Source organism: Fusarium keratoplasticum, chromosome 12 (assembly GCF_025433545.1).
Source record: "Fusarium keratoplasticum isolate Fu6.1 chromosome 12, whole genome shotgun sequence".
Taxonomy (NCBI): domain Eukaryota; kingdom Fungi; phylum Ascomycota; class Sordariomycetes; order Hypocreales; family Nectriaceae; genus Fusarium; species Fusarium keratoplasticum.
This window is the reverse complement of record NC_070540.1, coordinates 1,690,819-1,716,299: the sequence shown is the minus strand read 5'-3', so window position 1 is coordinate 1,716,299 and position 25,481 is coordinate 1,690,819. Positions and strand designations below refer to the sequence as shown.

General features: G+C 51.9%; 7 protein-coding genes across 7 annotated transcripts; 4 read left to right on the top strand and 3 right to left on the bottom strand.

Moving 5' to 3' along the window:
* Positions 1-443: 443 nt before the first annotated feature.
* Positions 444-5,573, top strand: NCS57_01416700 (Goodbye domain-containing protein; the record flags this gene model as incomplete). The annotated part of the gene is made up of 3 exons (XM_053063779.1): positions 444-2,208; positions 2,267-2,633; positions 2,696-5,573. The coding sequence occupies 3 exons, from the start codon at positions 444-446 to the stop codon at positions 5,571-5,573; spliced, it is 5,010 nt and encodes a 1,669-aa protein (XP_052907112.1).
* Positions 5,574-9,755: 4,182 nt separating this feature from the next.
* On the bottom strand, positions 9,756-10,676 carry NCS57_01416600 (GST N-terminal domain-containing protein; the record flags this gene model as incomplete). Its single annotated transcript, XM_053063778.1, has 1 exon — positions 9,756-10,676. One exon carries the CDS (start codon positions 10,674-10,676, stop codon positions 9,756-9,758), a length of 921 nt encoding a protein of 306 aa, XP_052907111.1.
* A 3,410-nt stretch (positions 10,677-14,086) lies between these two features.
* Positions 14,087-15,688, top strand: NCS57_01416500 (DAO domain-containing protein; the record flags this gene model as incomplete). Its single annotated transcript, XM_053063777.1, has 2 exons — positions 14,087-14,722; positions 14,795-15,688. The coding sequence occupies 2 exons, from the start codon at positions 14,087-14,089 to the stop codon at positions 15,686-15,688; spliced, it is 1,530 nt and encodes a 509-aa protein (XP_052907110.1).
* A 418-nt stretch (positions 15,689-16,106) lies between these two features.
* NCS57_01416400 (N-acetyltransferase domain-containing protein) lies at positions 16,107-16,831 on the bottom strand (the record flags this gene model as incomplete). Its single annotated transcript, XM_053063776.1, has 2 exons — positions 16,107-16,366; positions 16,420-16,831. 2 exons carry the CDS (start codon positions 16,829-16,831, stop codon positions 16,107-16,109), a joined length of 672 nt encoding a protein of 223 aa, XP_052907109.1.
* A 581-nt stretch (positions 16,832-17,412) lies between these two features.
* NCS57_01416300 (MFS domain-containing protein) lies at positions 17,413-19,185 on the top strand (the record flags this gene model as incomplete). The annotated part of the gene is made up of 4 exons (XM_053063775.1): positions 17,413-17,482; positions 17,539-18,719; positions 18,777-18,881; positions 18,934-19,185. The coding sequence occupies 4 exons, from the start codon at positions 17,413-17,415 to the stop codon at positions 19,183-19,185; spliced, it is 1,608 nt and encodes a 535-aa protein (XP_052907108.1).
* A 1,092-nt stretch (positions 19,186-20,277) lies between these two features.
* On the top strand, positions 20,278-23,471 carry NCS57_01416200 (HMA domain-containing protein; the record flags this gene model as incomplete). Its single annotated transcript, XM_053063774.1, has 3 exons — positions 20,278-20,578; positions 20,632-20,700; positions 20,752-23,471. 3 exons carry the CDS (start codon positions 20,278-20,280, stop codon positions 23,469-23,471), a joined length of 3,090 nt encoding a protein of 1,029 aa, XP_052907107.1.
* Positions 23,472-23,775: 304 nt separating this feature from the next.
* On the bottom strand, positions 23,776-24,864 carry NCS57_01416100 (uncharacterized protein; the record flags this gene model as incomplete). Its single annotated transcript, XM_053063773.1, has 1 exon — positions 23,776-24,864. The coding sequence occupies exon 1, from the start codon at positions 24,730-24,732 to the stop codon at positions 23,776-23,778; it is 957 nt and encodes a 318-aa protein (XP_052907106.1). The 5' UTR covers positions 24,733-24,864.
* Positions 24,865-25,481: the final 617 nt, after the last annotated feature.

The following is a 25,481-nucleotide window of genomic DNA, read 5'->3' as shown; positions in this document are numbered from 1 at the left end:
TAGCGGAAAGCTTGATTTTTCGTCAAACACCAGGCACAGGTGGCAGGATACGGTTCTGTTTTGGATGTATAGAGGTTAGCGGAGTAGCTTTGACGAGCACAGTGGGTGGAATAAAGACATGGCGATGACCAGTAGAACTTTATATCTGTCGGAAAGTTCTTTGAGGGGCGATACTGAGTGGACATCTAGTTGTCTTGGACTCTGATGGCCGATCGGATCGATGCGCCCGCAGCAAGCGCCGCCCATTTGGTTCGGCTCGAGCCGCCGCATTCCGGCGCGAAGATCTCCCTACGCAATGCCATTCGTATTGAAGATAGGTGAAGATCAGCATGTGACGGAGTTCTCCCTTTAAATATGTCTCAGCGTGCCGGGACGTGTAGGGCCAGTGGCTCACCCCTACCACCTTCACCAAACAAGACTTGCGTACTCTCGTGTGCTTCAACATGTCCAGCTCCCCAGTGATCGATCCGGCCATGGATTCGGCATGGCGAACCGACATAGGCACGCTTTGGACTGCAGCCGTGGCCAAACACAACCAAAAAGTCGGCATCAAGTTCAAACTCGATCAATCCAAGGCCATGAACACGCCATGGAACAGTACCACCATGCAGGCCACCTTGAACCGGCTGACTGCCGAGTTTGAAAAGGAGCGCGACTCGCTTGGACACTTCTCGGACCGCATCAAGGGCCCGCTTCAAGTCACGCTCAAGGTTGCAAAGGGGGCGGCCGAGGTCATTCTTCGGACCGCGAGCACCATCGGCGCCATCGCAGGGAGCGTGTTTGCGCCGGCGCCGATCATTGCGGAAGCTTTGGTCTTTGTTTTGAGTGCCACGCAGAAAGTGTCGGGCCAGCTCGACGAGATCAAAAAATTCTTTGAAGTCACAGCAAACTTCTTCAGGCGTCTGTCGGTGCTTGAGGGAAGGTTGCCCGATGGACCCCAGTTTGGCCAGCAGCTTGTCGACGTGTTTGACCGGCTTCTCGGTTTCATCGTTGATGCTCAGATCTTTGTCGGCCGCGGAAAGTTCATCAACTTCTTCAAGGAGCTCGCCAAGCCATCCACGCCCTTATCCGACGCGCATGCCTTGTTTCAAGAGCAGCTCACTCGACTGGACCAGGCGGCATTATATTGCACTTTGGGCATCTCGGTTGACATCAATAAGAACGTCGCCGATCTCCGCGCCTCGGTGGACTTGGTCATCGACGATACCCATCACATCGTCGGCCAGATCGATGGACTCGGCACCAATATCGTCGACCTGCAACTGCAAATCGGGAGTTTCAGGCGAGACTTTAGCACTTTTTCTCACGAGATACGTCACAAACCCAAGACGGACGATGCTAGCAAACAAACTGCGGATACCGTAACGGTGGACCACGCTAGCTATCAATCCAACGTTCTGAGAACCCTCAGGGCATCATTCAACATTGGAGATACGGAGAGCATCCACCACAGACGGCTGACCAGGATGTTGTCTTCACGGCTCCCCGGCACCTGCGAGTGGATTCATCACCAACAGGCTTATCACACCCTCCTTGATGGAACCTCTCAGTTTCTCCTGCTGCAAGGTGGCCGTCACACCGGGAGAAGCATGCTGTCTTCCTTTATCTTTGAGCACCTCAAGACCTCCAAGCAACAACTCCCCATCAACAAGAGCGGTACACAAACTGAAGCCGCAGGCATATCGGTTGCCTACTTTTGTTTCGGCCAAGAGTTTAGAGGCAGAAATTCCATTGACGACATGATTCGTTGCTGCGTCATCCAGATCGTCGAACAAGACGCCGCGTATCGCAAGTGGGCCATGGATCACTGTCTCGGGCAGAAGTCTCGAGGAGAGAGTACCAACCCAACATGGGACGATCACTTTGTGGCCAGATTCAAACCATCGGAGGGCAACTCACATCAACCCTGGTTGTTCCTAGTTCTTGACGATGTCGACATTGCCGAGTCAAAGAACGATCTGCTCGAGTTCCAGACAAGCATCGAAAAGAGAAATTTGAGAATCAGTCTCGTCCTTACCACGAGCTCGAATATGAAGATCGACATTCCGGAAGAGTCGAAGATTATTCTGGGGGCCGGTAACACAAATGCTGAAAACCACGACCTGCGCACCTTTACCAAACATCTCACCATGAACCTGTCCCCATTGAACGACCTCGCACCCGAAACACGAGAAAGCCTCGTCAATGGTGTGTGTGAGAAAGCGACCAGTAAGTAAAAAGCCGATGCCCCAACTCATTATGCCGGTGCTTACCATCACCTGCACAGCCTACTTGTATGTGGATTATGCTCTTCGACGATTCAACGTCCTTGGCGGCAGTGACTTGTCTCCATTAAACACGCTCAAAACGAATCATGTGGAGATATACGGGGACCTCTTCCACGAATGCATCGATCATCGAAACGAGCAAGAACAGACTCAGCTTCATTGTCTCTTCACCTGGCTGGCTCTTTGCAATAACCAACCGCTGTGTCTTGGCACAGCAAAAGTATTACTAAAATTGGTTTCCCAATGGAACATCACCACATCCGCGGAGGAGGGCAGCGAAGGAAAGGGGGAAGCCAAGTCCCGTGACGGAGTCGGCCTTGCAGCTGGGAATAGGCTTCAAGTAGAACTCGCCGGCAACCTATCCCTGTGAGTCAAGCAAGATCACCTCGCGGCTCGTGTGGAATTGCTTATGCTAATTAAACGACCAGTCTTCTTTCTCGGGCAGCCCCCATGTCCAAACACGGTCAAAACGGTGGCCAAGCGGGTGACGATGACCTGATTCAGTTCCGACATCCTGCGCTTCAGGCCTACTGGCCAACAACAACATGGGCTAGTCTTCCGGCTAATGTCCTCATGTTCAAGATGCTCTCTCATGTTCTGACTGAAAAGACCGATGTCGGGGAACAGAAGGACAAGAACTATGAGCAACTTCTGTATCAAGCTGCCACACTTTGGTTCAAGTTCCTACGGGCGGCTTCATCGCAATACTTGCATGTTGATTCTACAATGGATTCCCACCAAATGAGGCCAGAAGCGGCACCACCACGAAGCATCATGGCGATGACACCGCCGCGCAGCATCATGGCGGACCTCGCGACGAGCCGTCGAGCAATCGCGCCAATCTCCCGCAATCAGAAGACTATGACTCGAACCAGTGTTGCCGACCACATCAGTCCCCCCCGGAAAGGCCCAGTAAGAAGGTCACAACGCGCACCAGATCCACCGTACGAGGCATCGGGACCGCAACTCGTAACGTTCCCAAGACCCGAGGTTCCAATCAACGAGAAGAGTCGACCGGCTGCTGTTGTCGCAAAGACCGTGGTACGAGGAATAGCTTACGTCTTCAGCAACGAGAATGATGCATTGAAGCTTCTGGAGGTCAATGTACCCGAAGTAGATTGGGGGAAATGCCAGTCTCTGCTAGGAACAAACTTCGATGAGATCCGTGCAACGTTGAGGATACTCTCGTACTGGCTGCGTTTAGTAGACAGGAATCACTGGCCCGGCCTGTCTGAAAGACCTCGAGACTGGCTCAACGCGATAGAACCAGAGAGGGATGACCCAGAGCCTCACTGCAGCATCCTCGAACAGTTGGCGGCGCGCCATAGCGACAATTGGGGGGCAGCACAGTTCCCAAGCAGCGCATACAACTCATTCCGATTCGCCCACCAAGTGTTGCGCGATCGAGATACCTACATGTCACAAGGGCAGAGACCCTACCCCCAGAGCTCCGAGCCTGAAGCACGCGCAGAAGCAATCCTTAAAGTGGGAGAAGGATTGAGAGCAAGGCTGAAAGGGCGGGACGATGAGAGTGAGAGGCTGAAGGCTGCCACAGCCAGTGTTGCCATCGCGATGGCACTGCGGTATGACGGGCTCTATGAGCCAGCGTTGGCAGAGGCTCTCAACGCGGCAAAGATCATTGAGGGACAGGGTGAGCATGGCAGGGCAGTCTTCAATGCGTTCAAAAATGCCTACGACGGGGCCATGAAAGCGCGAGACGAAGAATCAGACACAACGCCCACCAAGACCAGTATCGGTGACTACGAAACAAGTTTGCAGCAACTCATGGAAAGCGGGAACTCCTTTTCCCTGGGAAGCAAAGAGGCTAAGCTTCGGTTTGACGTTTACAATAGGATCGGGCGAATCTGCTATGGAATGTCAGAAGACAAGACCGATCTGGCGGTTGAGGCCGGTGCTAATTCCCTCCCGGAAAAGGCCCTGGAAAGGAAGGGGTATCTCGAGGCGGCTCGCGTGGCATTCGTCACGGCACTTGGGACAAAAGAGGAGGGCCGGAACATGATACGGACCTATTGGTTAAAGGCCAAGGTTGAGGCACTTCTTGGAGACAACAAGTGTGCTCTGGGGAGCGTAAGCAGAGCTGTGGAAACTGCTAAAAAGAGCGAAGAAGAGAGCACGACGGTCTTTTTCGATGAGCTGGTTCATGAGTTGAGCAAGGGCTCAGACGGACCAGAGAACGTTCTTCAACTCCTGGATCTCCTGGGACACGCCCAGCTCGTCAAGGGCTTCATGGCAGAAACGCACCGGCGAATCCACAAAGCAGCCAAGAAACAGGGCAGGCCAGCCGCTGAGAAGGTTAAGAAGACATACGCTGAGGCCGTCAACCGCCTGATCGAAGGGGAGGATCCTTCGGCCCAGATGTTGTCGATCTGGTGGGCTGATTTTGTGCGCTTCGTGTGGGCAGGGCTCCAAGCGGACGCGGCAGATGAAGCAGAGGAGATTCTGCGTCGAGCCCTCCGAGTCAAGGTTGCGGGCAGTGTCGACACTACGATTCGGATTGGCTGGCGGCTGGCAGACATGTTTCTCGAGCAGTTCCTGGGTTCTGCAAAAGGAAAACAAGAACCTGTCGAGTTGAAGGATAATCTGGCCAAGAAGCAGGCTGCCCTTGACAAGATGGAGGACCTGATGTCTCAGTTGCAGGGGTTGCAGGCCGACTTTGAGCCTTACCAGTCGCAGATCAGCATCCCGTTGTCTATCATGCGACGCAAGCTCAGTCCAGCTTTGAGCTTCTTCGAGGGCGCCGATCAGACCTTTAGAGGATGCGTCACAACACTGACGGACGAGCACCAGGATAACGACGCGCCAAGCTTCCAGGTCCTTGCCAAGGTCTTGTGCTTGGTACCCGGGCTAAAGAAGCACGCAGAGATTGCGGCCTCCTGTCAGTTCTACGTCATCGATGACCAGCTATTTACGGGAGAAACTCAGTCCCCTGTGACTTGCAGCTACTGCGAGAAACAGATCGGCGGGGATGCCGAGGCTGAGGCTGTTTATCTGTGCTGCTATTGTACCAACACATTCGCCTGCAAGAGCTGCTACGACAACAAAGAACCTTCGAGATCCGGCAAGACCACTGGCGAAGAGATAGATGATGTCGTGCTGCAACCCGCGTGTCGACCCGAGCACATGTACGTATCAGCCCGTGGCGACGACTGGGGTGGAACGAGGGACGGCAAGATGGTTATCAAGGGTGAACAGGAAAGAGAGCTTTCTTTCCAGGAATGGCTGGACGAGGTCAGGGTAGAATGGGAAGTGGCATGGCAGAAGTCCTGGGGAGAGCCTGCACTGTGAGCTGCTGATCGGGAAAGGAGTATGGAGATGCATGAATTTGCAGTGCTTGGATTGGGCATTGGGATATTGCATTTTGCGGTCTTCTCTTTCAGTACACGAGACAATTTAGTCCACACTCTCTTTGCCCCAAAGTATGTTGGGAACTGGTCTGACTGAACAAAAGACAAACAGTAGCCAAAAACAGAGCCCCATAATGGATGTCTAGACACCTTCAAATCGAAACAAGAATGCTGCTAGAACAGCCGCGGGAAGAGCTACAATCAAGGCCCCCAGAGAAGTGCCACCTTGAATGTCATCCTTCACACTGGACCACAATACACATGCCAGTATACTAGCCGCCATGGTGGTCATGAACATCCAGAAGATCGTCATGCGGTTCGGCCCCTCAATAATGTGAACACCGTATCCATAACAAGCCTCATCACCATCGATGACTCTCTTACCCAGCCGTAACGGGAGGCGGGGAAGCCAATCGTGGCGTGCCGCGTTCAGTTCCCCCTCGCCATGCTCCAGGTAGTGTAGGAAGATCTCTGGTGGCATGGGAGGAAGTGGCTCAAGCGGTTTGGGAGCGTATTCATAGTCCCTCATTGTGTGTGGTGGGATGCTCTCGGGCCTGTTGCAAATTGACACATAACCGTGTTTTCGATTCCAGAGCGTGAACTAGACAGGAAAAAGAATCTTAGCGTGATGCATGGAGGGTGCCTATTACCAGACAACACTCACCTGTACGAACTCCAAGGTCACTGGCTTAATAAGAAATCTCAATCTAGAGCGCAGGCCACGAGTGCCAACATACGCCTCCTTCATCTTAAGAAACCCAGACATGTCAGACTTAATTCCAGTCAGGTCAACCTCTGCGAGGGTCTTGTAAATGCCCCCCGTGTTGACACAGAGAGCAAGAAACTTCGACTGCGCCCCTTCAGACGGCTGATTTGTGGCAACGCTCTTCGACGGAGCTACATCTGTGGTTGGAGTCGAGGTTGGGGTGCTTGGAGTTGATGGGCTGCCTAGAGTGCTGGAACTTGTGTCGCCATCACTGCTATTGCTGGAGTCCTGCGTGCCATGTTGGCCGTCAGGTGTCGTTATCGCTTTTTTACCCTCTTCAGATCCATCGGTGCTCTGCGGTCCGTGGCTATGGGGTTCTTCCGAGCCAGTGCCCGGTTGGATGGGATTCCTCAGGGAGCGCGAGGTTCTCGAATTGTTGTGAATTGCGAACGCAGAGGTCAGCGTACAACTCAACACCGCAGTCCTTGAAATGAGCAACAGGTTCTTGTTTACGCCATCCGGGTTCATTTCGAGTTCAATAAGAGAGAAGGCGGTAAATAGATTAATACTTACGCAAGTCCACTCCAAAAGGCGATACCCTTCTTTCAACCTGGGCCTCGTCATTCTGGCTAGCCATGAAGTACTGGATAGAATTATCTTTGCTGAATTAATGAACTTATGGCCAAAGCTGCTGTCGATTTCGGGCAACTGTGTCGAGGGGATAGCATTATCTGCCGCCCTGAGCATCCGCTTCTCGTCGGTGGAGTTGTTAGCTAGGCCAAATTTGCTGGTAGGATTAGAGCCGTTGGCTGAATCCAGATCTTCTCCTTCGGGAGTTGTGGGTGTTACTGGCGGCAAGTGGAGGGGCTTGTTAGGGTCGTCTTCGTGGGACTCGAGTTGTTCGTTGATGGTCAAAGACTCCATACGTGGCCCCGTGGCCCAATAGTTCTCATGGCTCGTAACTCTATTTGGCCCATCGGAGTATGGTGCTTCCACAGTAGCCTGGTGGATTGTCTCTTCCGCATCGATGTTGAACCCGTCTAGGACACGGTCGAGAAGCAGCCTGATGTCCTTCTCCTGGCTGCCTGTCGTCGTATTCGCTTTTCGGGGTTGTGCTTCAGGGGAAGCGACGAAGTCAAAGATGTTTGATGCCATTCTAAGCAGATCTCGCTCAGAGAGGTGAAATGCCAGGTCTTCCATGAGCTCTGTTGTCTTCCCTTGGCGCCTCCGGTCGAACATGTACGATGTCATCAAACATACATGATTCCAAACAAACAGGGATCATTCCATACGGTGGGCAGCATCTTGGTAAATTTCGAGCAGTCTCTGATAACCGAGGAACTCTCGTGTCAAAAAGTCAGCAACAGACGTTCCGAACCTTTTTGGTACTGGCTCCGGATGGCTGAGTGGCCTCATGCCTTCAGTGACAGGCGGGTGAGGCTCAACGCTATACTCATGTGGCTACTGGAGGTCATGGTGGGTGCATGGGCTAAGGTGGCTCTTGAGCGATATGGAGCCGGGTTTATCGTTTTGGTCTGAACGATCAGCTCCTCCATTGATCACGGAAGATGCGGTTGTTGCCCCACGTGAGAAGCCTTTCTTGGACCATAGTGAGCCTACGGCTTCGGACTCATCATCACTGGATGTGCTCGAGCCCCGTTCATACGTAAAAATATGGGAGCTCGTCTCGAGGACCGGATTAACTTCTCTCAGTACCCAGGATCGGAAATGCCGGATTGTGGGCGTTTGCCCGACGTTCTCAAATTTGACTTGCCAAATGCCGTGTTCCGCACCCAACACGTATAGCATTGCATCTGGGCTGTAGATCGCAAGCCCTTTGACTATATCAGGCAAGGCTAAGTCAGTACGTCTGACATGTTTTGTCCTCACGTCCCGCACCGCTAGTGGTGCTTGCCTATCAACTGAGGTTAGCCAAGATTCGCGTTCGAGGGGGGATAAATTGATTGGATCGTCTTGTTTCACCTACGCATTGAACAGTTGCACGATTATGATGCTATGATGTGTTAAAAATGTGTTCTTTATTATAGTTGGAGCGCGGCCCTCGATGGGTTAACTGAGCCTGAAGATCGAACAGTTGCACGATATGACCATTTTTAAACCATTCCATCCATCCAGGTCCAGAGGCAGTACTATCTATCACTTTGTATTTCCGAATGAGCCTGGGTGGAACTTCTTCAGTGTGACAGCAACAGAGGTCCCCTCGATCATTCTGTGCAGCCAAGACAGCAAAAGATCGATGCCATGATAGAAGAACGATTGGGGACTTAATCCCTGAGATCGAGAGTGAATATAGAATAGTAAATCGCGGAGCCAGGCGAGTGATGAGAATGGTTCCATTGTGGTAGCTTTCGTGTGCTGGGTTAGCATAGTGCACTTCATGTTAATCGTTAACTCACCCAATTGCAAGCTTGTCGCGGCTGAATGCGGCGGATAGTGATGAAATTGGGCTGCTGATTGTCTCGGCCGAGACACGCTCGCACTAGACAGCTCAAAGAGAGTGATCTTGCCCCTGACAGACCCTTGATAACCCCGGTGTAAGTCATCCACTAGTCTACCAGTGGACGATGAGGGCAATCTTACCAAAGCCCAATACCCCCTTATGTACCCATGCTGCCGCCGTTAGGCCCTGGTTAAAACCCAGCCGGGACAATACGCTGCCAACAGATAGGTCCCAGAATATGCCAACCTCCGATTCATCGTAGCTGAATATAATGTCGCCAAGGAAATACTGGCTATGAGCGTCAGCAACGAGCAGGCAGATATTGGCTGAATGCCCTTGGAGAGTTTTTTTGGATCTCAAGAGAGTCACGACGACAGCAGATTATCGAGTTGCCCTGTGCATATGCGAAAAACGAGGCTGTCGCTGCGCAGGGTTGGAGATTGTTCGGCAACGGGTCGTGCGTGGGGGCCTTCACTGCCGTGGCCATTGTTGCAAGAGATAGGAGAAAAGGAAGAATTTTTCTTCCCTACTTTGATCGGGGGACAAACTAAATAAGCCCATCAATCGCAGGGGCTGGCTACAGTTTTGCTTTGTTGAATTGTCAGGTGTCTGCGACTCAGCCCTAAATCAGCCTTGGATTCGACCAGGGAAGTTGCACTTTCTGCAAGCGCTCATGAAATTAGATGGCGGTGTGATCCATGCCAAGAACAGGGCTTTACTACCACATGGCTTGACAAGGCATTTTAAGGGGTACACAGGTGCCAACACAGATGCTCTTATGGTTTGGGGTGGTGTGTTGGCTATTTATTCGACTACAGTGGCCGATAAGGCTCGGCCGGGAGGGAGGCCATTTCTTGATAGTAAAGTGCCCTGTGGTCTCATTATCGGTGCAGAATCCAGCCGTTCAGTATGATCTTTAACATCCAGCCAAGTAATGGTGTCAATAGCTGCTCAATCTAGCGTTTGATAATACGATATCCGATCCTCGGGAAATGAACAATGACGTTGCCAACCAGGCTGTCCTCCCTCTCCACCGCAACCTCACAAAGTGACAGAGTCACCAGACGTCCAACCACAGGCTCTTTACCATAGTCATCGGGGACCACAGCCACCAAGTCGCCCTTTGAGAGCCCAAGGAAATTGTCAGCCTCGACTCCGCGTCTTGGCAACCCTGTGCTCACTCGCGCAGCTTCATGGGCTTCCTCCACTGTAGCAATACTCATTTCGCCATGGCCGATTTGCTTGACTCTGTTCTCCCATTCTTCCATCTTGTGGAATCCACGTAATATTTCGGTCGCAGATGGTACAAATTCTCGAACCGTCCAAATCTCAACATAGGCGTGGAAGTCGGTGAGGCTTGGCTCTTCACCCAGCCAAAAGCGGCGCCCATCCGCGAGTTGCTCTTCGATCAATCCGGCGTGTGCTCGTAGTTGACTCTTCAAATGCGGTATTTCGGCTTCAATTTTTTCGATATCTATAAGTCCTTCAAAGAACTTTTTTCGATCGGCCATTAGATTCGCAGGAAAGTCTCGTTTATTGACTCCGATGGCAAGCCCAGAACTCGAGATGTGCAGAGGCCTGTCAGACCACTCTGACAAGGCGACGCACAAGCCTCGGCTGCCGCCTGGATATATAGTCAGGTAAGGGTACCGTTCTTCCAGTTCATCCGCAATTAATCTGGAATCGCAGTAGATATCTGCTCCGATTTGCATAACCGGTGTTTTGCGGTATCCTCCAGTTAGCGCAGTGAGGTTCGGCTTGGGCATGACCAGTTCGGCATCCACGGATTTCCATTGTAGTGATTTTAGCCCTAAGATGAGCCGAGCTTTTTCACCAAATGGCGATGTCGCGAAGTTGTGTAGGAAAATAGTCGACATTGCGAGGGATAGTGACGGAGGTGTTTCATAACCATGTCATGTCCCCCGCGGCACACTCAGGTTCTATTATATAGTTTGTCGGGCCTGCCTGGTCGTACCATCATGGCATTTATTTCCGATATCTGCATGTTGACAAACCAATCAATGGATTTGCACTCTTCGGTTTCCACCTTCTCCTCACTTCTAGGAGGATGAGTTAACCCGACTCGGGTCATGAGTTGGTCCGTATTCTCCACCACCATCTCGATGGGGAGCGTCCGTCTTCCCTTCTAGATATACCAGGGTAGAGGTAGCTCATTGGTAAACTTTTCTCTGCCAGAATAGGATTGTGTAAAAACGCTTCCTAACTAAGGTCTAACTAAATCTAAGCTGTGTCGAACCCATGTTTGTTGCTTACGAACTTCTTGCCCGAGTTAGGCTCCTTTGGGCATCAATGGTATACGGATGAGAATGATATGGACTTTCGGACAAACTCTGGTTTCCAGAACTTCTTCTTACCAAACGTCTCCCTGGCCCACCAACGAAGCTGTATCCCTTCAATCCTATCCAATGAGCAACATCTGTAACTGGTGTAACTATCGCCTGATGCGACTTATTCCAAAGTATTGGCGAAGAGACTATATTGAGGACTCTCGGGAAATCGCCAGCATCAATGCGAAAGCCAAAAAAGGTTGCACAATTTGCAGGCTACTGCGAGAGGGCCTAGTGGCTCTTCAAGCCAACGTTGAGGACGCCAAATGTCGCGTCATGACTATTGCAGTACCAACCCTGGATCAACGCCAGTTTACCCTCCAATTTCGATACTCACCTAATTCTGGAACATCATCTAAGAGATTCACATTCTGCTTGCAAGGTACATGTCACACTCCCGTTCGGCCATTGGAGGGGAAGAGGTCTGGCCTCGAAGTCACAGCGCGGTAGAAGTTATATTGGGAGCCGTTGTGATGCAGATCATGCCACGCTGACACGAACTGCAGGAGATAATTCTTGGACGCTGGAGGGCCCAATCGATACCACTGTAAACCATGGGTACCAGGCTCAACGGGCAGGGGCCTTAGCATTCTTACCCACTAGAATCCTAGACACGAGGCAAGACGAATGCATTCAGCGAATCCGTGAGTGGATATCCCGCTGCGAGAACCAGCACCCAACTTGCTCGCATCAAGGACTGGCAGACTCTCGTCTCCCATCTCGGGTCATCGACGTTGGCTACCCACCAAGACTTTACGAGTCTCATGGCGAAAAAGCCCACTATATAACGCTCAGCCACTGCTGGGGAACATCTCAACACTTTGTGACCACATCTGAGAACATCAATGATCTGGAAACTGAAATCCCTTGGACATCGCTTCCGAAAACATTCCAGGATGCGATTTCAATCACCCGAAGCCTAGGGATTAGGTTTCTGTGGATAGACTCGTTGTGTATTATACAGGACAAAAGGTACTGCAGGATTGATCTACTCATCCTTTAGATCCTCGGACTAACTTCAAATGTTCAGGTCGGACTGGGAGCTGGAATTGGCGAAAATGGGTGATAACTACAAGAACTCATTTCTCACTATCGCTGCTGCTTCAGCTGTGGACGATCAGTCCGGCTTCCTTGGTCCCAAGGAGACTACCAGCGTTCGGGATTTACCTCAAATACCAGGCCTCCCTGCAGGCCTGATGATTCGAGAGGTTTCAGAGGAAGCAGGTAGTGGTCGACGAGCTGAATTTCGCGAGCCACTATACACACGAGGCTGGGTGCTGCAAGAACGCTTGCTTTCCCCGAGGATTTTGTCGTTTGGCTCAGCAGAGCTTAGATGGGACTGCAACGCGTCGACATTCACGGAGACTGGGCATTCGCCTCCGGAAGACACACAGATAACCTATCGGAGAGACTTCTTTCGAATAGCTGCCGACAATTCCAATTCACAGCCCGCTGCACACAACGAACACGAGATATCGGCGATATACGATTGGTGGCATCAGTCCCTCGTCCCGGCGTACACGAAATTGAAACTTACTAAACAAGACGATAAGCTACCGGCTTTGTCAGCCATCGCCGAGGAACTTAGATTGAGGACGGGAGATGTATATCTTGCTGGACTATGGAAACACGATTTACACCGTGGTCTTCTATGGATGTGCAAGCCTAGCGCAAGGCAACCAGAGCCGGGCTGCCTTCCGGATAGGTATCGTGCTCCGTCATGGTCCTGGGCATCGATAGAGTCGTCGTCCATTATTTCCGAGCCAGTGGCTCCGTCACTACGTTTCGACGCTAGGATACTCGACGCGCGGTTTGAAGGGCCATGCGCCGATGACCCCGAAAGGGCCCCATCTGGGTACATAAGAGCAGAGAGTCTTTGCTTTGAAGCAACCCTTGAAGCTAGTCTCGCTTCAAAGACCAGCCAGGGACCGAATGCCCCATTCTCACTATTAGCACCACTAATGGACTCAGCGACCCGGAGATTCTTCCCTGACGTGCCTCTAGAAGCGGCATCTTTCCAAATGAGCAACGGGGAAATTTGTACGACTCTACAGAGGTCCAACACCAATAAGCATCACCGCCAACTTCCAGTCTCTGGGACGGTTTGGTGTTTTTTGGTGACCTCTTTTGTCAGCGGGAGTCTTGGATTCATGGTCTTGGGGAGATCGAGCCAGCAACATGACAGTTTTGAAAGACTCGGGCTGGCCCAGATTCATCATTTACAATTCATCCCTGGCTGGCATGAACATGTACCACGACGAGAATTAGTTATACTTTAGTCTCTTAGTTATGAGCGCAGGATGAAACTCATTAGAAGACATGAAAGCCCAGAAATGCTAGCGTCTAGAGATTGAAACCTTGGACGAAGACTATCCCCTGCACCGAACAAAGTGCCTCGCGGGTTTCGCGTCACATTCCTGACAGATGGCAGCCACAAGATTAGTTGGTGAATAATAGCCCAGAAAATACGCCGGTGGTGCATTATTTTTATCCGCCGGTCGAGCACCTATCAACTTGTCGCCAATCAAGCCTGCCTTGGTCACCCAGACACCGCATGACATCCTCTACCGACCTCCTGGTCGATACTCTCCTCCTGACAGGATCTTGTTTGCCAACACCCAAGCGAGCTTAGGGTGGTCAAGAGATGGAGCGGGATCTGCGGGGTCCGAGACGTCACGCCGCATGACAAGGAACGATAACAACCCGTGATTCCGTGCAATCTAACACCCCGGATGGGCTTAGCTGCTGCAGTAGCTCGTTGAAGCCGGCGTTGATCGCCCGCCAACCAAAATAGACCGGCTGGGCTGCTGAGGTATTGCATTTATGGATACTTAAGTATTTGTGCACCTGATGATTGCTTGCAATACATTGGTAGACTCACAATCACTCATTTTCTGCCACCAAAACTACACACGCATACACACTTACAACTGACGCCAATGGCTCAACAGTGTAAGCTTCTGAGTACCATTCTATATGCCGCCTCTAATGAGATTCTCGTAGCCTTCGCCCAGCAGGTCAGGGACCGCATCAGCCTTCCTGCTGGTCTACCTTCAGAGAACTCCACCTCGTCTGCATGGCAATATCCTCCTGCCGACGTTGCAAAAGCTCAATCGTCCACTCTTCCTCCAGTCACTGATGTTGCCATCATCGGGTCGGGTATCACTGGCACGAGTGTCGCCCATACGATGTTGAACCACCCCTCTGCTGCCGGGCTACGCATAACTATCTTGGAAGCCCGCGATGCCTGCAGCGGCGCTACGGGCCGCAATGGCGGCCACCTTGTTTCCGATACCTGTGGGCGATTTGAGGATCTCGTCAATGGCTTGGGTACCGAGGAAGCTACAAGGATTTTGCGCTTCAGCGAGGCTAATATCACGGAGCTCAAGGCATTGGTGAGCCAGCTTGAACAAGAGGAACGTGACTTTATACAGCTCCGAGAAGTCAATGCCACGGATGTTGTGATGGATAAGAAATCCCTGGAGGAGGCCAAACGTTCCTTGGAGTTACTGCAAGCTACGATACCCGATACCATCCTCAAATATGGCATGACAGAGGATCAAGACATCATCAAGGTACGCTGCCTGATGAGAGCAGGCTTATGACAAATGTTTAATCAGAAGCTAACTCGTGTTCCCACCTGACAGAACGAATACATGTATCGTGATGGCATTGCCTGCTTTACTCAGGAAGGCGCATGCGCCCTCTGGCCTTATCGACTTATCACCATCCTTCAGAAGCGTCTACTGGACTTGCATCGTGGTAGATTCTCCCTCGAGACGAATACGGCCGTCACTTCAGTTTCCTATCAAGACAAGTCACTGGATGAACCTGGATACGTACTGCAGACAACACGAGGACCCATCAAGGCCAAAACAGTTATCCACTGTACGAATGGCTATGCATCTCATCTGCTACCAGGCCTGACTGGCAAGCTTTACCCATTGAGGGGTACAATGTCGGTGCAAGATCCTGGGGCTGCTTTCCCTCGAGTCGGCGACCGATACTCGTGGACACAGATGCACGAAAGCCGCTATGATCCTGAGACAAAGCGCATCACGACAGGACTATACTATGCTCAGCAAAATGCTTTGACAGGGGATATCTACATAGGAGGAGAGAGTCAAGAAGTCGAGAACTTGTTGACAAGTGATGACTCTACGGTTGCGACATCTGCCAAGGATAACATCTCATCTATCATCCCGAAGATCTATTCAGGCGCTGATGGCGCTCGCGCGAAGATGGTCTGGTCTGGAATCATGGGCTTCACAACGGACTGGTTACCCATGGTTGGGAATCTTGGGCAAGCTGGTATGGGGCAGGCCTCCAAGGAGTGGATAGCAGCTGGGTTCAACGGCCACGGTATGGATAAGTGTTGGCTGACTGGCCAAGCTGTGGCTAGAATGGCCTTGGGTGAGGATGTGCCTTCATGGTTCCCCAAGTCTTACCTCCTCACTTCGGAGAGGCTTAAGTCTTGCACTTTAGACGCTTCGGTGGCCTTGTTCCAGGAGACCTTTGTCGACCCCTCTGCCAAGATTTGAGAAAAGTTGACTGTTTCACCCTGAGGATGTTTATACTTGTTATTTGGGCTAGTATGTTAAAAACAAAATTCATTGCTTGTATCTGTGCAATAGCTCTATTGGCAACAACTGTTTTGATCGGAATCACCTTTCTACGGCCTTACTCCGCTAAAATGCAGCAAACAACAGAAAACGAGTGAATGCCGAGTCAAGGCTGGGCATTCATAATCGGCGAGAGTCAGAACAGGACAGCCGGATCATCTGGCTTTGGCCAGTGGCGGAATCTCTCTTCACTTGGCGCAATAACATAGTCACATGTGTTCGAACAGTACAGCATTGATGCATTAACGAGAAATGGTACGACAGGCAACCAGGTAAGAGTGCAGGCATGATGAATTTTCATTGTTGCCAGCCAACTAATTGATATGGGACTGCCTTCTCAAGCCGAAGGAGCCTCCCATAGCATACCTTGTTCTTCATACACACCTCCATCGAATTCCTGGGGATTCCCAGGCGCCGGTGTACAAATCTTGCATACCCTTTTCCAACCTTTCTTCTCATAAAATGACACTGCATTCGTTGTGCTCTCAAGCCAAATGGGTAGCCTCTTGGATACGGCCACCTCCATTAGACGACTCAGAAGTCTACTAGCAGCGCCATGGCCTTGGTGATTGGGATCCGTGGAAACGTAGACCAGATCTAAATGTTCAGCAGTTAGAGAGCTTCTGTACCAAACCCGGGCATATTCTTACGGATGTACGGTCGTTGACCCATGGTTTTGGCCCGTGCATCTTCCGCGATAGCAAGATAATTCGATTGCCAGCTAAGAGCCTCGCTGTCAAAAGAAATGCTCTCGCCGGCTGAAGGATCAGTTTTTGGTTGAATGGTCGATTCTTCAGCCTCTTGATGGGCGGTGTGAGGGTCAATCACATCCCAATTGATGAAGCTCAGAATCCGTCCATCGTCGTGCCTGGCAACCAATGTCGTGTCGGGCCTTTTTTGTATAGAATGTTCGATAGAGATTGTAAAGTAGGCTTGCAATTCTTGTCGGCGTTCGGGTGTGGGAAATTGGACAACAACAACGGGGTTGTCGGCCATTGATGAGACGTAAATCTCACCGAGGCGTTGAGCTTCGGATGGCTGGGGGGAGTTGATGACGACCATGATTGGGATTGCTACGATATGGCAACGAATGCCGATAGTGTTGGCAGTTTGCTCTTATGCTGTGTGTTGCTTCGTTCGCGGTTGAGAATGCCCTCTGCGACCACAAAACCTAACCACAAATGGGCATTACAAGCGACAAGCCATTTCATGGTATCTATCAAAAACTCCCGGCTCGCTCTGCACCGCGATTGCAAAATATTGGCTGCTTTCGGAAAAGTGCCCTTTTACCCCGCAAGATCGAATTTCGCGCGTCAAGAATCCACGCACGATTAGATGGGATGGTAAGTCTGGGGTAACGTTGTCGAGCGACCGGCCTATTCTTTGGCGTGTAATTGGCCAGGCCCAAGCGAGTTGATAAGTAATCTCTCAAACTACCGGTCGTGGAGGTCACACTTCGTAACCCCCTGATACGCTATCTACGTAATCCACCGGCTCGCGATTGTTGCAGACCCTGCGATTGTTTGAGGCCCTCGAAATATTAATATTGCAGATGAATGGCGGCTCTGGATCAATTGCTTCTCCCAGAACCATAGATGATGGGCGAAAGCACTTCGTCAAGCAACACTGAACTGTTTATCACCATGGCGCCCTCGAGTCAACCCGACCAAAACCCTGATTTTTGGGCTCCGGGAACGGTAATCATAGCTGATCGTGAGCAACCCTATCCTCAGCGCACTCTCTCGATCCATCAGCTAACTATTTACGAGGCGACGAGCTCATCAACGGCGCGATCTTGCATCCAACTCCGACAGACGACCCGAATGACCCCTTGAACTGGAGTGCACTGCGAAAAGCCGTCAACTTCGCCCTCGTGTCTCTATATGTCCTGCTCACCTTTGTTCAGCTCGACATTGGATTCACGGCCTGGGAGCAAATGCAAGGGGAACTAAGATTCTCAGTTGATCAGCTCAATGGATCTGCCGCTGTCAACTATGCCGGTTTGGCTGTGGGCTGCATTCTCTTTATTCCTTTCGCCTACAAGTATGGCCGCCGACCAGTCTACCTGTTCAGCGCACTGCTGCAGTTTGTCGGCTGCATCTGGTTTGCGACGACAAAGAATATAGGGGATTCATACGGAAGCAACCTGATTTCCGGGCTCGGAGGAGCCATAAGCGAAACCATCGCGCAGATGACCATCGCTGACCTTTTCTTCGTTCACGACCACGCATCCATGAACGGATGGTACCTCTTCTCCACCTTCACCGGCGCCTACCTTGGACCAGTGGCCTCAGGATACATCGTCGAGAGTCAAGGATGGCGATGGATGTGGTGGTGGTGTGTTATACTCTTCGGGATCAACCTTGTATTGATTCTCCTGTTTTTCGAGGAAACCAAGTTTACCCGTGTTCTGACAGGCTCACACGAGGTTGCATCTGACCAAGGCGAGAGAAACGAGTCGACGGAGACCTCTCGAGATAAGCAGGCCCAGCTACAGCAGGTTAGCTCTGCTGTTCAGCTTGAGTCTCCACCCCGCAAAAAGTCATACCGCGAGCGCCTTGCATGGGTCACCAAAACTGATGGCTCCATGCTACACGACTTCTACCAGCCCGTGGTGGTCTTGTTCACCTTCCCTGCGGTTGCTTACACGGCTGCCACATTTGGTACCCTTTTGGCATGGTTTGCCATTCTGGTCTCTACGCAGTCAACCTACCTATTTCTTCCACCGTACAACTTCACTGCGGTCGGTGTAGGGTTGATGAACCTCGCCCCGTTCGTCGGCGCGCTCCCCGGAGTCTTCTTTGGCGGATACCTGAACGACAAGTCTATTGTGTGGCTGGCCAAGAGGAACAACGGCATCTACGAACCTGAGATGCGTCTCTGGATTGCTCTTCCGATGGCCATCATTACCCCGGCCGGCATTCTTACATTCGGTCTGGGGCTGAACAGCGTAAGTCTCAACCCCCAACGGTCATATTACTACCCAGTGGCTTATTCTACGACCTAGGGAGCTTCATGGCCTGTCCTTGCCGTCGGCCTCGGCATGTTTGCATTTGGTCTCACCGTTGCCAGCGACGTTGCACTCTCCTACTCAATGGACTGCTATCACGATGTAGGTACTCAGCCCCTCAGAGCCCAGACAGAGAATCTGACACGAGCCATAGATTGTCGGAACTGCGTTGGTGGGTGTCGTCTTTGTTCGCAACGTCCTCGCCGTGGTGGTTTTGTTTGCCCTCACCCCATGGACCAAAGCCATGGGCCTTCAGGGGCTGCACATCTTCATCTCTGTCGTCTGCTTTGTGGTGCTCCTCCTCCCTGCGGTATTGCTTGTTTGGGGTAAGAAGGGAAGAGTGGCGACCAGGAACGCTTATATGAAGATGTCACAACAGCAGCCGACGGGACGCGACTTTTCTTAGCTTGGCTTTGACTACAAGATTGTCATGTTGAGAACTCTGTCGCCTTCCCAGGGATAGGGAAAGCTCAGCTTCTTCCTCCTCTACTTATCCAACCTCTTTTCTTTTCTTTTTCAGTCTCGTCTCTTCCTTTTGGCTCCCCCTAGCTTGACTATCGGACTCCCCCTAGCTTGACTATCGAGTGCTATGCATGATTCCATAAAGCCATGCTATTTGAAGAAAAAGATTTATCACCTTGTAGCAACCAGAACTTGCAGTGACATACCGACAAGACCGACAATCTTCAGGGCTTAGGTCACAAAGAGACAAAAACAGTCAATACCTTTGCGGCGCTAGATTTGTTGTCTTCCAATCTCACGTTTTTTACCCTCGTCAGGCTTTGTGTCGCTAGGCTGTCATATCATATATCTGTTTTCTCAAGCTTCACATGACCCATGTTTTACGCCACCTCAAGCAGCCAAACAGTGAGGCCATTTACCAAGCAACTGTCAAGAGTATTAACCTCCTAGCCTTGTGGCAAAACCTTGCAGCTTGAGCTCATTGTTTACTCTCCGCGGCAAACACTCTCCGGCTGATCCTGCCACTATCGGCCATTCCAACCCGGCTTCTGGCTTCTGGATCTGCCGGTATCCGGTCCATCAAAAGACGAGCTCACTAATCTTACTCTTCTTTTCCATCCGTCAAACCCGTCTAATACGGCCGAGGAATTGTTACCATAACGATGCAGCTCACACTTGACGTAATGTCGCCGAGGAACGCGGGTATCTAAGACAAATGCCCTGAAACCAGATCCGTGCCATGGACTTATTCCCGAAACGCGGTAATTAATCAATTTTTTGTTTGGTTTGCGTATTCTTTGAGCGGAGCTTCACCGACAAGTTGCGCGGAGCGGAGAGTTGTTGTCGCTTGCAGCGGGGCCGCGGCGCGCGGCGACTTTACAGATTGATAAACACCGCCTTGGAGCAAACAGCCCCTTTGTGGGTTATATAAGAAACGTGGACACTCTGGATGGAATTTTCTCCTCTGTTGTATCTTATCAGTGGTATCTTGAATACATTGACTCTCTTTTATCCATCTTGCATCTTTCACTAGACCATGGGTGCATCGTGCTGTTCAAACCCCAATGGGGATAAGTCATCCCCTGCCTCGCGTCCCGAAGAGCACAATGACGGCCACGAGCACTCGGGATGCTGCGGTGATGATTATGGTCACCAGTCTGATCACGATGACCATGACGATCATGATGGCCACGCCCACGGTGGATGCTGTGGTGATGATCACGACCAAGAGTCTCACAACGACGATCATGGCCACGCCGGATGCTGTGACGACTCTGACTGCGCCAGCGTCATGTCTACTGCTTCTACTTGCTGTGGCTCTGAAGAGCGCTGTGACGGTAAGCCGTACTACCTAAAATTTCACCGTGTCACCTCTAACACGTCTCCCCAGAAAAATGCATTCAAAATGCAGCAGCACTCGAGTGTGCAAAGGCTTGTGAAGGTGATCCAAGCCACGACAGTAAGTCCATATCCTCCTACCCATCCGTATCATGGGCTAACTCAAGTCTAGAGTCCTCGGATCATCCTCACGAACACGACACGGCCGGCCACCGAACCGGAGCTGCCTGCAACACCCACCTCCAAGCTGCCTTCGATCAGTACAGCAGCTATCTCGAACAGCTCCGCTGCATCTGCCGTAGCGTAATCGACCGCGACGCCGATACCTGCTGCAAGAGCCACAAGTCCAACCCGAAGAAGAAGCAGGCCGGTCACAAGCACAAGCACAAGCCACGCCCCGTGATCCCGACCTTCAAGCCTTCTGGTAGCGGTGTCAAAACTAGTGACCCGGAAAAGGCGGATGGTGCCGAGACTGTCAACTTCTTGGTCAGTGGCATGGATTGCACTACTTGTGCTGACAAGTTGATGCGCGTGTTTGGGTCTATGACTGGTGTCTCTCAAGCTCGAGTCAACTTTGTCATGGGGAATGGAGAGTTCAATGTTGATACTTCCATCACGGATGCGGATGAAGTTATTCGCTTTGCTACAACAGCCAGTGGTTTCACTCTAAGCAAGGTGGTTGGCGGCAACTATTTCCTCGATGTCTTGGTCTCATCCACAGAGGGGAAGAGGTTGGTTGATGAGCCACCTCGAGGCGTGACCGACGTCCAACCTCTCGACAAGTCAACCGTTCGTCTCTCCTACGAGCCAACTGTAATTGGTGCCCGCGATCTCTTCGCCTCACTTGAGGGCCACTGCCAAGGGCTTGCCCAACCTCGCGGCGACCCCCAACTTGAAAACAGCCGTCGTCGACTTTGGGATCAGCTCACAAAGACTGCCCTAGCAGCTGCCCTCACCATTCCCGTTGCAGTTGTCTCTTGGGACGAAGGTCTAGTTGACGGCAAGACCAAGGGAATCATCGGTCTTGTTCTCGGAACCCTAGTCCAGATCATCGCTATCCCCGAGTTCTACCGCCCTGCTATCAGTGCCCTTTGGTACAGCCGCGCTGTCGAGATGGACATGCTGGTCGTCATGAGCATCAGTGCAGCATACATCTACTCTGTCATTGCTTTCAGCTTCAAGATGGCTGGCAAGCCATTGGATGAAGATGAGTTCTTCGAGACGAGCACCATGCTTGTCACCTTGATCCTCGTCGGACGCCTCATCGCCGCCTTTGCAAGAGTCCAAGCCGTCGCTGCCGTCTCGTTGAGATCCAAGCAGAACAACACCGCTGTTCTGGTCGCTAAAGATGGTGATCGCGAGATTGATGCTCGCCTGCTTCAGTACGGTGACCAGTTCAAGGTTCTTCCGCATTCTCGTGTTCCTACCGATGGATTTGTCGTTTCTGGACAGACCGAAGTCGACGAATCTATGCTCACTGGAGAGTCCCTGCCTGTCCTCAAGAAGAAGGGTGACGACTTGATCGCAGGCACCGTTAATGGAGATGGTACTGTCGTCGCTCAGCTCACTCGGCTGCCTGGAAAGAACACGGTCACCGACATTGCTCAGCTGGTTGAAGAAGCTGCCAACTCCAAGCCCAAGCTTCAAGACCTCGCCAACAAGGTCGCCAGCTGGTTCGTCCCAACCATGGCAGTCGTCGCTGCCATCACGCTTGTCATTTGGGTCGCTGTCGGCATCGAGGTCCGTGGCTACAGCGGAGGAAAGACCATCGGAAACGCCATCACGTATGCCGTCGCCACTCTCGCTGTCGCATGCCCCTGTGCCCTTGGTCTCGCAGTTCCCATGGTCCTCGTTGTCGCTGGTGGTATTGCGGCCCGGGGCGGCGTCATCATCAAGTCTGCCGAGACAACTGAGCGTGCTCGAAAGACCACCGATGTGGTTTTCGACAAGACCGGCACCATTACCGAGGGCGAGCTTGGTGCTGTTGAGCAAGTGGTCCTTGGAACAGATCAAGATGAGATTATTGCTTTGGCAAAGGCGCTCGTCGCAGGAGGCAAGCACCCTGTCTCGGCTGCAGTCGAGAAGCATTTGAGTGAGCAGAGCGTCAAGGTCATGACTGATGTGTCCAATATTCGGGTTGTTCCGGGCGCCGGTATCGAAGCCGACTACAAAGGATCCAGACTGCAAGCTGGAAATGCTCGATGGACTGGTGCCGACGATGTGCCAGAGGTTGTTCGTCTTCAGCAAGCTGGTCTCACCACCCTGGTGATCACCCGAGGCTCCATCCCTCTCATCGTCTTTGGTCTCAAGGTCCAAATCCGCCCCGAAGCCATCCGCGTCATTGCCAATCTCAAAGCCCGCAACATTGCCGTTCACCTCGTGTCCGGCGATCAGACTGTGGCCGTCAAGTCAGTCGCAGCCACAGTTGGAATCCCCCCGGAGAACGCCGTCGGTGAGCGCACCCCGCCCGAGAAGCGTGACTATGTCGCCACTCTCATGCAAGACAAGTCCAAGTATGTCGTCTTCTGTGGTGATGGAACCAACGATGCTGTAGCTGTTGCTCAAGCGAACGTTGGTGTTCAGATGGGTGGTGGGTTGACCAGCAGCGACGTCACCCAGGGCGCTGCGGATGTGATTCTTATGAATGACCTTGAAGGGATTCCTTTCCTGCTCAACGTCAGTCAGGCGTCGTTCAACAGGATGGCTTTCAACTTCATCTGGTCTGGTGTGTACAACGTTCTCGCCGTTACCATGGCCAGTGGCGCTTGGGTCAAGTTCCGCATCCCGCCCGCGTATGCTGGTCTTGGTGAGATGGTTAGTGTCATTCCTGTGATTCTGGCTGCGGTATCCATGTTTTTGTTGAACCTCAAGACCAAGGTCAAGGACATTTGATCAAGAGAACGGACGAGGGAAAGGGGGATGATAGTAGCTTAGATAGACGCTGTAGACATGTCTTGAAGACTACAATACAATACACATTAGATGCGCATCTTCCTTCTAGCAAAGTTTACCAGAGTTGAGGCACGTAAGGGCGTCTATCCGATGCGAAAGTAATGGAGACGCTGGTCAGAGCAAGCGAGCGAAAAATAACTCGTGAACAATTCAGAACCAGGTTCCATTCCCTCGTTATTGTGCCAACAATATTTCACGCTACCATAAATGCTTCAAGAGCTAAACGCCGACACCATCGCTATTGCTATGCTGATATGATCTTCTGCGTCTCCATCATAACGGCCCGCACCTGGTCAACTGTGCGGAAGCACGAAAAAACCTCGGTGATGTCCACATCTCTCGGACACACCTCTGCCGGATGTTTTTCGTCAGGCACAAACTCTACATTTGTACAGTCCTTCCCCGGCTCGCACCCTTCGTGGCCTTGGTTGTGTAACCGAGTTTGTCTTTCCGCAAACGCATCGCTCAACTTCAGAAGACGCCCCAGCTCCTGTCTCAGGCTCGCACGTATGAAGTCCCCATAGCTTTGGCCGTCGAGGGCAAGCTCAACCGTGGCGGCCTCATCTGGTGGTTGGCCAAGCAGCACCTTGATAGGTTTGCCACTGCTCGTTGACTCGGCGGCGATGCGCTTCTGATGGAGGAAAAAGTCGCCGTATGAAGAGCTGATGCTTGACATTAATGAGCCCAGAAGGTAGACGTTTCTAGACGTCCCGGGGTTCGTGTCCCACGATCCGAAACAGGTGTTGCACTCCAGGATGGACTTTGCCGACTGTATTGATTGTTGTAGAACCTTTAGAACCTGGAATGTCTCAAGGGAATCTTCAACTGAAGAGAAGTGCTGGTTCACCAACTCGACGCAACTGCATTTCTTTGTTGAGAGGCTGGGAGTTGTATCGCGGTCTGGGCTCTTTTGCCCACACTTTCCTGGCCCATGATGAAGCAAGCAAGGGCTTTGATGATCTTGCGGTGAAGTGGGAGCCTCGTCTTCGTCTATCGGTCGGGACTGAAAGAAATCGTGCCCAGGTGAACTGTTTCGACCACCGCCAAAGTCCATGTTGAAAGGCGGCAGCTGAGCGGTGAAATCTCCAAAGATGTCACCCATTGGCTGGTCAAAGGTGCTCATGTTGATGAGATCGTTCGGCATCGAAGCAGTAGTAGAGTTGACATCATGACGAGGCTGCCGCACACGAGGCCTACCCATTGTCCTAACAGGCGAATACTCGCATTCCAATCCAAAGTGCGAACATCTCTCACACAGCGGAATGTGTCGCGAACACCTCACTTTGCGCTTCCCTATTGGGAGCCCTGTTAGTCTGCTCACTCGGGGGAAAATTCGTGGGGGGACATGAACTGACTGCAGGGGTCACAGGCACGATGGCGGGACTTGTCGGTATTTGTGCGGGGGTCCATGTCACGCAGCTGAGAAGGCCGCTACAAGGCGGGTTCTAAGGTTGGCCATCAAGGTAGAAAGGCTGATAATGTCAGGATATCCCCAGGCCCTCCAGCGACGTCAGGTCAGGTCGGTAGGCAGTGCGGGTTCCAGTTGTGCGTGTGCCGCGCCGGACCGCGGAGCGGAGACTTTTGAAAAAGTCGCCGCGGTGTGGAGACTTCATTTCCGACGGTCTCCGAGTCACGTGAGATTCCGTGATCAAACACAATGCGAACAAAGGACCTCGTGATGGTGACGTCGGTGAGAGATATATCACTTAAGGTGCAGTTTTACTGCGCGGTTGATACTTGTTTAACAGTGCAACACGTTATTTGCTACCCCAGCCAAGGTTGAGTCCCCAGGACAGGCCAAAGATGGCACAACCACCAAGTGGCACCATCGTGCCACCCTAGACCATCAAGACGCGCCCACTCGAGAGACTCGCGATGGGTTCCAGGGGGGCTCAAAACCAGTGGGATAGCGTTCTTAAAGTTCAAGTTATAGATAGCCCCATTTTCTCT